Here is a 10,653-nt window from a genome sequence, read left to right on the forward strand (position 1 = left end):
TCATCCTTAACATAAATGCTTGCCAAAAACATCTTAAGCAACCTAACGTGAAATAAGACAGTTCATAGCTGACATGAGATTTTAAAAGGGGGGAGGGTGGGAACAGACTCCATATATTAAAGATGGAATAAGGCTTGTAATCAAGAACCTTAAAAGAAATAATTTTTTTAAGATTCATTTTATTTTTTAAAAAGATTTTATTTATTTGACAGAGAGAGACACAGCAAGAGAGGGAATACAAGCAGAGGGAGTGGGAGAGGGAGAAGCAGGCTTTCCGCTGAGCAGGGAGCCCAATGCGGGTCTCGATCCCAGGACCCTGGGATCATGACCTGAGCTGAAGGCAAACGCCTAACGACTGAGCCACCCAGGTGCCCCAAGATTTATTTTAGAGAGAGAGAGAGCAAGAGCAAGAGTGAGAGAGAGAGCACAAAACGGGGAGGGGCAGAAGGAGAGGGAGACAAGCAGACTCCCCAGTGAGTGCAGAGCTCGATGCAGGGCTTGATTCCAGGGCCACAATATCATGACCTGAGCTGAAACCAAGAGTCAGACAATCAACTGAGCCACTCAGGTGCCCCAAAAGAAATAATTTTTTAATACAGCATATACTATGTACTATCCTAATCATATGAATTTGTTCATTTAATCCTCAAAACAACTCGAGGCGCCTGGGTGGCTCAGTCGTTAAGCGTCTGCCTTTAGCTCAGGTCATGATCCCAGGGTCCTGGGATCGAACCCTGCATCGTGTTCCCTGCTCGGCGGGAAGCCTGCTTCTCCCTCTCCCACTCCCCCCCCTCCTGCTTGTGTTCCTGCTCTTGCTCTCTCTCTGTCAAATAAATAAATAAAATCTTTAAAAAAAAAACAACTCTATGGGTAATATCATCCCCATTTTACAGGTGAGAAAACTGAGGCAGTAGAAGATTAAGTAGTTTGAGATTTCACAGATAGGATGTGGCAGAACTAGGATTTGAATAAAGCAGTTTGATGCTAGAATCCATGTCCTTAATGACAATGCCTGAAGCATAATTCTGATTTTGGCAATCAAGACAAAAGGGATCACTAAGGTTTCACTGTTATGAAGTATTAGTTGCCTGGTAGAGGCAATGTTTTGGCTCCAAATTCAGGGAAAAGGCTGTTAGGCATGTGGGGGATGGGAGTTCTTTGTTCCGTGATGCAGTGATGACCTCAGGGTAAACTGCCACTGGCTGAGGAAAATGGAATGGCTGATACAAGGCCTACTTGGGGCTGAAGGGGACATGGAGCTTCTCTGGGGCCAGCTGACCCATGCCCTGGCCTGCAGACACTGTGGCAGCAGCTGCCTCCAGAGTCCAGGGAATCTGGTGACACTATTCTTGTTCATGGTTTGGCAGATCCGGAGGTGGTGGCAGCTTGGGAAGTGGCGACAGCTTCAACCCTGGTACTCTGGGGACATGATGCAAGGCAAGGTGGGTGACATGGATGTGCAGCTGGGTGAATGACTCTTGATACCACATGTAAGTTCAGGTAAAACATCATTGACATGGAATGACTGTAAGTCAAATCTGAGGCTGGATGAGTGACCATGGATACCAGATTTGAAGACAGGTGGGTGATTACTGACCCTAGATGTTGTTATGGTAGGGAATGCTGATTTCCAAATATGGGCTGGGTAACGGCCCAGATGGGTAAGTTACTACTGACCACAGATGTGGGGCCACGTGAGTAACTTCCCTCTGGATGTGGAACAGAGACTGAGGGCTTCATGATACACCTTGTGTCTCTGAAAGGTTTCATGCCTGAAGTGGCTTTCTCCACTCCCCAGGACCTACCACTTCTGTACCGTGTGGCTTTCCTTGATCACCTGTGGAAGCAGAAGTCAGAGGAGGAAGAAGAGGAGGAAGAAGAGGAAACATCTCTGGATCCACTGAAGCCATGTTCTCTTCCCAAAGAAGCTCCTATTGGAGAGCAAGCCACCACAGCCCCATCTCAACCATCCTGTGGTTCTGAGGACCTCCACAAAGTCATAGGGACACCAAAGCAAGTACATACACAGACCCCAAGCCCTTCCAGATCCTTCCCCACCTTTCAGATCCTGACCAACCTGCCTGTGAGGCACAAAACAGAATCAGGAAGCTATCTACATCAGAGAAAAAGCCAGCTCTTCTGGGGTCTCCCCTCTTTGCACAGTGAGTCCTTGGAGGCGATCTTCCTGAGCTCAGGTGGCCCCTTTCCCCTGAAGTTGTCTGTTGGTCCTTTTGTCTTCTTCAACAAGCTTGCCTTCCTGCCTAGGTCCAATCTGCTGCTTCCCCAGTATTGCTCCCCAACTCAGCCTCCTACCCATGAAATTCATACTACAGAAGACCTGGAACAGATGGCCCTTGATCCTCAGCAACCTCCTCCTCCATCTTCCCCTTCTGTCCCATCACTACCCTTCCATCTTAAGTCCTTTCCCATGGACCACATGGGAGTCCTATCTGATGCTAAGGCACATACACAGTGGTTTATGCAGCAAAAAGAGGTCCCTTGGGTCTCTGAGGATCAAGCCCTGCACCTACAGCCTGAACTCCAAAGAACCAGACCCTCCAAGCTCTCCCCGTTATCTGAGGTCTGGTGGGATGTGCCACAGGATCCCAGCCTCCAACAACACATTCTAGATTCACTCTCTGCCTCTCTGCTGTATCCTTCTAGCCTTCTGGGAGTCCTGACAAGGTTTGAGGCCCCATGGAGAACTATGGGGCAAAATGAGGACCCCAAGGCCTCTGAGCCTACAATGCCAGCTCCCAGCCCAAACCTGGCCTCCCTTTCAGAACTCCAGGAAGTCAGCCCTATAGAAGGCCTGCCTAGATCTAAGGCTGTCTGGGAAACCACAAGGCAAAGAGAGTATCCTCAAATCTCTGAGGCTTCAATCCTGGTCCCTTGCCAATCTGTAGACCCCATGACACAGACACAAGGAACTAGACCCCTGGGAGTTCCACCTGGATATAAAACTCAGTGGAGAACCACAGGACATAAAGAGAGTCCTCAAGCCTTCGAGCCTCCAATGCCAGCTCCCTGCCAACCCTCAGATGCTCTGTCAGAACTCCAGAAAGTCATCCCTGAAGGAGGACTTTCTGCACCTAAGGACTTCTGGGAAACCATGAGTCACAGAAAGAGCCCTCAGACCTCTAGGTCTCCAATGCCATGCCCTTGCCCTCCCCTAGGTCCCCTGCAAGAACTCCAGGGAGGAAGTTCTCTGGGAGATCCATCTAGATATAAGCCCCAGTGGGGACACAGAGAAAAATCAGGAAATCTGTGGGCCTTTAAGCCCCCAGCCCTGGACCTTAACCCAGGGCTCTATGGAACCAGCCCTAAATGTGTCCCACAAAGATCTGAGACTCCATGCAAGGGCAGGCAGAGTAGAGAAAATCTTTGGGTCTCTGCAGACCCAGTTTCTTCTCCTAGGCTACCCTCATCTTCTCTGCTGGTGTCCCTAGGAATGAGTTCCCAGGGAAACTTGTCTGAGTCCAAAGCTTTGGGGGGGCAGAGAGAGAACCTCTGGACCTCTGAGTCCCCAGCCCCTGCCCACAGCCCATCTCTAGCTTCCATTCTAGAACTCCACAGAATCAATCCTATGGGAGGCCTCACTAGATCAGAAGCTGCATGGAGGGACACTGAGCATTCTAGGAATTCCTGGGCTCCTGAGCCCCCATCTCTGGCCTTCAGCCCACCCCCAGCTCTTATATTGGAGCCCCTCAGAGCTAGCCCCATGGGGGTCCTGTTTGATTCTGAGGCTAGATGTGGGGACATAAAAAGGAGAAAGAACTCCTGGCCCTCTGAGCTCCCAGCTTGCAGCTTACTCCAAAACCCACATGGAGCCAGATCCTTGGGAGCCCTGTCTGACTCTGAGCCTACTGGGTGGAACAAGAAGCAGAAAGAAACCTGTTGTATTCCTGGGTCCCCACTGTGGGGCCACAGCCCACCTCCAAACTCTAAGTCAAAGTTTCACATAAGCGAGCCTCCTGGAGACCAATGTACCTGTAAGCCTAAGGGGGAAGCAGTGGAGCAGAAAGACAACTGCAGGGCCACTGAGCTCCCATCCCCAACCCCCAGCTCTCTCTCTGCTCCTCTACCAGATCCACATATTGACCTTGAGTTCGTATGGAGGAATGTGCAACCAAGAGGGATCCCCCAGGCCTCCAGCCCTCCAGCAGTGGATCCTGTGCAGCCAATACCCTGGCCTGCCACCTTAGCTAAAGCTCTGAAGACTGAGTCCAACCAGCCTGACTTACCCAAGAGAGAACTGTTCCCAGGGGCTAGGGCAGAGACTCCATCCTCCCAGGGAGAGGCTGTCCCAGAGGTGCCCCCCAACTCTGGGAACCAGGCCTGGCACTGGAGTAGAGAGTTGGAACTCAGGCTGAAAAAACTACGGCAGAGCCCTACTTCCAGATCCCCTGACCCAAGTCAATCGTTTGGCAGCTCCCCTGCCCTGAGCTCCACAACTCCAGGCTCCTGGAGACTCTCTTCCTGCCCCCCACAGCAGAGTCATCCCTCTAATTTGTGCCCCCACTCTTCAAGCTGTCATCCCCTGAAAATTCACAGCACAGTAGCTCAGCCTGTCCAGATCTCCCACTGTTATCACTCCCACTCTTCTTCCCAGCCTCAGCTACGAGTGTCTGGCAGGGCCGAACAAGGGTCTGAGAGAGAGGAAAGAATGAAGATGAAGATGGTAGCCCAGGTCTCATCCCAGGTGCCATGTGTTCCCATGGAGACTGGTGAGAACTGCTCAGACCTGAGTAAACCCTCAAACCCTGAGGTTCCGGCCTTGGGCAAGAGACAGAACAAGGCTTCAGCCCTACCTTCAGCCAAAAAGAGAGAGAGCCCCAGGAAACCCAAAGCAGGAGACCACAGAAGAGGGGATGCAAGATTGGGGTCATCCACAGTTACAGGGAAGAGCCACCCAGCCCAGGCCAGAAGACTGGTGGAAGCCCCTTTAACCAGACTTTCCCAAAGACCTCAGCACAAAGACCAGAGCTCTCGACACACTGCTCTCCCTCAGCAGCTTCACTCTAAGGCTGCAGGTCCCCAAATTCAGCGAGGAGCAGGGTTGGGAGCTGGTGACATCCTGATCCCTCATCATTCTAAGCACTGCCCTTGGGCCCACATGGAAAAGCATTTCTCCTCCCCAACGCCTCACGTTCCCCTTACCAGGGGTCTCCAAAGAATGTTAGCCAAGTTTCTGGGTACCCATGGCCCCTGCCAACCAAAACCAGTAAGAAGAGGAAAGGCTGGTAGTACTGGCACCCAATACCCCAAGACTTGAAGCCAAACCAGCTGTGGGGTGGGGAGAGAGAAAATCCTAATAAACTAGGTGAACTAGACAAATCCCTCTCATGTTGTATTTGGAGTCTGGGGTACTGGGAATGTCAGTTCCCTATTAACTTCTGCTATAGCTGTATTCCCTCAGGATCAGAGAAGTACAGAGCTCAGGATTTTGCAGGCTTAACTTTTCAAGCCCTTCACAGATGATCAGCCTGGAGTCCACACATCCCTGCTCTACAGGCTGTAAGGCCAGAACAGAGTCCAATGCTACCCTTGAGAAAAACTTCACAAGTGAACAGAAAAAAATACATCCATTCACATGAACACAATTGGTCTGAGTCTAGGCAGCTGTTCTCGGTCCTTGGTATAGTCCCCTTCTTCACCCATTTGATCCACAAGTTCTCTACGCTTTTGACCATTTCTTCTCAGCTCTGTGCTCTTTCTCTCCTTGAGTCAGTTCATCCATCCCCAAGACCACAGAAACAAGTGCCTTTTCCTGTGTTTAGTGGCCATGTAGATTTCTTCTCTAATTGCCTGTTCATATCCTTTACCCATTTTTCTACCGCTGCCCTAACAAACTTACCACAAAACAACACAAGTTTGTCAGAAGTCTGACATGTCCCATGGAGCTGAAATGAAGGTTGGCAGGGCTGCATTCATTTCTGTAGGCACTGAGAATTCACTCCTTGTCTTTCCCAGCTTGTAAAAGCTGCCCACATTCCTTGGCTACTGACTGTCTTCCTGCATCTTCAAAGCTAGCAAAGGCAAGTCAAGTTCTTCTCACATCACTCTGCCCTCTTCTGCCTCCCTCTTCAACTTTTTTTTTTTTAAGATTTTATTTATTTATTTGAGAGAGAGAGAATGAGAGACAGAGCATGAGAGGGGGTAGGGCCAGAGGGAGAAGCAGACTCCCCGCTGAGCAGGGAGCCCAATGCGGGACTCGATCCCAGGACTCCAGGATCATGACCTGAGCCGAAGGCTGTCGCTTAACCAACTGAGCCACCCAGGCGCCCCTCCCTCTTCAACTTTTAAGGACACCTGTCATCACAATGGGTCCATCTGGCTAATCTGAGATACTCTTCCTCTCTTAAAGTCTAACTATTTTAAGATTAGCAACCTTAACTCCAACTGCAATGTTTAATTCCTTTGCCATGTAAAATAATATATTCACAGGTTCCAGTAATTAGGATGCAGACCTCTTGGAAGGGCCTACCTACCAGAGATATAATCCTATTATGTAGGCTGCAAATATTTTCTCCCAATCTGTAGCTTAATTTCTAATTTTGTTTAAGGTGACTTTTACTGTACCAAACTTGAAAATTTTTATGTAATTAATCGACCAACATTGTCCTTATGACTTCAAAAATACTTATTTCTGGCACTTTTACACTAAGTTTCATATATTTGTTTAGATTGTTACATTTTGAGTATAGTTATGATGTGAGAACCTAACTAGACCCCCACCCCAAAATATAGGTCCACCTTTACCAATACCATTAAAAAAAAAAAAGTCTTGAACTCATCCCATTAAGTGCCATATTTCAAAATATGGGTCATTTTAAAAGCATCTCTACCTAGGCTTCAGATCCACGTATCCAATAGCCTACTAGGTATCTCACATTCAACTTGTCCAAAACTCATTTTCCCTTTAACCTTCTCCTCCAATGTGCCCATTCCTATTGAAGGGTATCACATCCATCCCAATACTGAAGTCAGAGCCTGTCATCCCTGACTCCTCCGTTCCCCTCACTTCCTAATCTAGTTGTCAATTATAATCCTGTCAGTTAACTTATGAAATGTATTGCAAATCCATCTTCACCTCTCCATCTCCACCATCACTGTCTTAGTTCAGTTATTTCTCACCAGACTGGTTGCCCTATTCTTTCTAATCCATCCTCCACATGGCTACAATTCTCTGGAGGTCAACTGACCCAATCTCCTCAACAAGTGTCATAAAAGTTTGAATAAAGGAACATAACAGATGCAACCAGTGGTCCTAGACTGGATATTGGTTTGATCAAAACTGTAACAAAACCCACTGATAAAGGTCCTTAAAGGAGAGATTTAATTCCTTTTGCATGCACACACAAAAAATAAAAAATTGTGAATGACATATTCCGATCACTTGGGAAGCTGAATGTGTTATGAGTATTAGATTAAATGGAAATTTACTGAAAGGAAAAGGTAGAGATGGACTTAAAAAAGAAAGCAAGCAGTAGATCTCATTTTGATTTAAAAATACTGCATGTAGACCATAAGGGTATAATGGACAAAGGCCACTCAGCCAAGTGGGACTAACTTCTTCCTGTAGCAGAATAGTACGCATGCCCCATCTGTTATAAATGTAAACACGTTTCTGATTACATATATGCCAAGGATGGTCATGAATCTCCTATGTCATCCCTAACTTCAAAATTTTTTGTTAGAGGGATTGCTCTAATTAATTAACAGTAGAGACTGTTAACAGTGAAAACTAAGTATTATAACAAAGTATATTTGTTTCAGGATATAGAATCTGAGATTCTATTTGTTATATAAATTTGTTTGTTCTGTCAAAGTATAATTACCAAACCCTTTCTTGAAATATGAATCAATGATTCCATCACATGTAAGCATGTGATTCCACGAACATTTTAAAGAAAGTATTAAGACTCCATCTTAATCATTCTCATACAAAAAAGCAATACCACATAAACAAACACACATGTACATACATGCACAGAAAGATACGAACTAAAGTTATTAAGATGATGATCTCTGGGAATATTAATTTTAAAAATGTGCTTATATATTTTTAAAGATTTATTTTAGAGAGAGAGAGAAAACACAGGGAGGGGGAGGGGGAGAGGGAGAGTCTTAAGCAGACCCTGCACTGAGGGTAGACAATCTTATGACCCTGAGATCACAACCTGAGCTGAAACCCGAGTCAGAAGCTCAACAGACTACACCACCCCTGTGCACCATAAAATTTGCTTGTATTTTTCTAAAATTCTACAATATACATTACTGCTTCTATAAAAATGAAAGGTTTTTAAAATGTGAATTGTCACGCCTGGCTGGCTCAGTTGGTAGAGGGTGCAACTCTTGATCCCTGGGTGGTGACTTTGAGGCCCACATTGGGCATGATTACTTTAAAAAAATAAAAAGTGAGGGTGCCTGGGTGGCTCAGTTGGTTGGGCGACTGCCTTCGGCTCAGGTCATGATCCTGGAGTCCCGGGATCGAGTCCCACATTGGGCTCCCTGCTCAGTGGGGAGTCTGCCTCTCTCTCTGACCCTCCCCCCTCTCATGCTCTCTATCTCATTCTCTCTCTCAAATAAATAAATAAAATCTTTAAAAAAAATAAATAAAATAAAAAGTGAATTGTCTACGCACAATGCACATATGGCTGACAATATTATATACACTTGGAAATTGTTGAAATTTTTTTTGCCAGTTAAAAAGGGGGCGGGGGGGGGGCGCCTGGGTGGCTCAGTTGGTTAAGCAGCTGCCTTCGGCTCAGGTCATGATCCCAGGGTCCTGGGATCGAGTCCCACATCGGGCTCCCTGCTCTGCGGGGAGCCTGCTTCTCCCTCTCCCTCTGCCTGCTTCTCTGCTTACTTGTGTTCTCTGTCAAATAAATAAAATCTTTATAAATAAATAAATAAATAAATAAATAAAAGGGGGTGGGGGGGAGTAAATTGTCTAGCACTGAAATTTGTCATTTCCTGCCTAAATTGCCCAGAAAACCCACAACTTTAAAATGAACTTCACTTGGGGAGGTGCCTGGGTGGCTCAGTCAATGAAGCATCTGACTCTTAATTTTGGCTCAGGTCATGATCTTGAGGTCATGGGATCACGCCCCATGTCAGGCTCTGCAATCAGCAGGGAGTCTGCTTGAGTTACTCTCCCTCTCTCTCTCTCTGCCCCTCCCCCATTGCACATGCGCACATGCACACATATTCTAAAACAAATAAATCTTAAAAAAAAAATGTAGCAGGAAAAATAATAAATTTCACTTGGGGCACCTGGCTGGCTCAGTCAGTAGAGCACGCGACTCTTGCCTCGGGGTTATAAGTTCAAGCCCCATGTTGGGTAGAGAGAGTACTTAAAATCTTTAAAAAAATAAACTTCACTCCTAAAGTTCTTCATGACATGGTTGACCTCTCCAAATACACTCCCTTGCTACTCAACCTGATGCTTCTTAAGCATGCTCTGTATTTTCTGACTTCTGTGCCTTTTGCACAAACTGCTCTCCCCTACTTCTCCATGTCAAGTCTCCCACTTTCCTTTAATGCCCAGCTCAGACTACCTCCGGAGCCTTCTGATTCTCCTGTCTTGGTATGGTTTCCCCTTCCTTGCAGCCCCTAATTTGTACCTTGTTGACAGCACCAGTTTCCTGATAGTACGGCTATCAAGTCCCTAAAAAAGTTGAGGTTCTAGGAGGTCAAATCCACATTCCCAATCCAGTGCTCTTTTCATTCTACAATATTCCCTCTACTTCATATATATTAGTTGAGAAAAATCGAAGATACATGCTGTCCCTCTATCTCCTCTGTCACTCATCTGTTCCAAAGCTTTATTTATTAGCCCAAACCTGTCTAGAGGGTCTTACTCCAAAACTCACCACCTGCTGACCAGGAGTGGAACTGAAGTTATTTTCCCTCTTCCCACCTACCCCACCCCCAAATAATCTCAGACAGTGCAATTCTTTAATTTTTTGGGTTAATTTTAGGTAGGTTCCATGCTGACGGTGGGACTTGAACTCACAATCCTAAAACCAAGAGTTGCATGCTCCACCAACTGAGCCAGTCAGGCGACCCAAACACAATTCAATTCTAAATTTCTACTTGACACGAGGACATTTCATGAGTCTATGCATATCTTTTTAAGGCCTCAGTGGAAGAGAATAACAAACCATTTAACATTGCCTCAGTTCAGTTGAATTAATGATTGGCAGACCTGTGTTCTCACGGGCATTGTGTGACTAGACTCTCAGGGCAACTTGTAGGATCAGTATCTTGGATCCAAATATATCTTGGGGTGCCAGGTAGTTCAGTCAGTTAAGTGTCTGACTCTTGATCTCAGGGTCATGAGTTCAAGCCCTGCGTTGGGCTCCATGCTGGGTGTGGAGCCTACTTAAAAACAAAAACAAAACCCAAATATATCTTAAGATGTTAGGTTTATAGTTCCATCTTTGCTTTTGCATCTGCAGTATGTTGCTGATCCCCTATAACCTGTTTCATGCCATATTCTTGGTTAGAAATCCATCTCCAAATTGTAGCACCTATCCTATGGAAGAAGTGATTAACTACAGTAAAATTATAAAATCCAATTTCTTTCTGGGAACGCTGGAAGGGAAAAAATGGGACTGCTTTTATGACTTGCCTCTTGGTTTAGGT

At 46.3% G+C, this 10,653-nt stretch overlaps 1 protein-coding gene across 1 annotated transcript; it reads left to right on the plus strand.

The window, feature by feature from the left end:
- The first annotated feature begins 1,211 nt into the window (after positions 1-1,211).
- SPATA31G1 (SPATA31 subfamily G member 1) lies at positions 1,212-5,331 on the plus strand. Its single transcript, XM_045882603.1, has 4 exons — positions 1,212-1,442; positions 1,799-2,472; position 2,856; positions 2,921-5,331. Exons 1-4 carry the CDS (start codon positions 1,212-1,214, stop codon positions 5,273-5,275), a joined length of 3,261 nt encoding a protein of 1,086 aa, XP_045738559.1. The 3' UTR covers positions 5,276-5,331.
- Positions 5,332-10,653: the final 5,322 nt, after the last annotated feature.

The sequence above is a fragment of the Mirounga angustirostris genome, unplaced genomic scaffold (genome assembly GCF_029215605.1).
Source record: "Mirounga angustirostris isolate CCGP_5_RB_7025 unplaced genomic scaffold, mMirAng1.0.hap1 SCAF_15, whole genome shotgun sequence".
NCBI lineage: Eukaryota > Metazoa > Chordata > Mammalia > Carnivora > Phocidae > Mirounga > Mirounga angustirostris.

Excerpts from the sequence above, each read along its gene's own strand:
- SPATA31G1 (XM_045882603.1), top strand. The coding sequence starts at position 1,212 with ATGGAATGGCTGATACAAGGCCTACTTGGGGCTGAAGGGGACATGGAG. Across the intron at positions 1,443-1,798 it reads GGGACATGATGCAAGGCAAG|GACCTACCACTTCTGTACCG; the intron begins GTGGGTGACATG and ends TCCACTCCCCAG.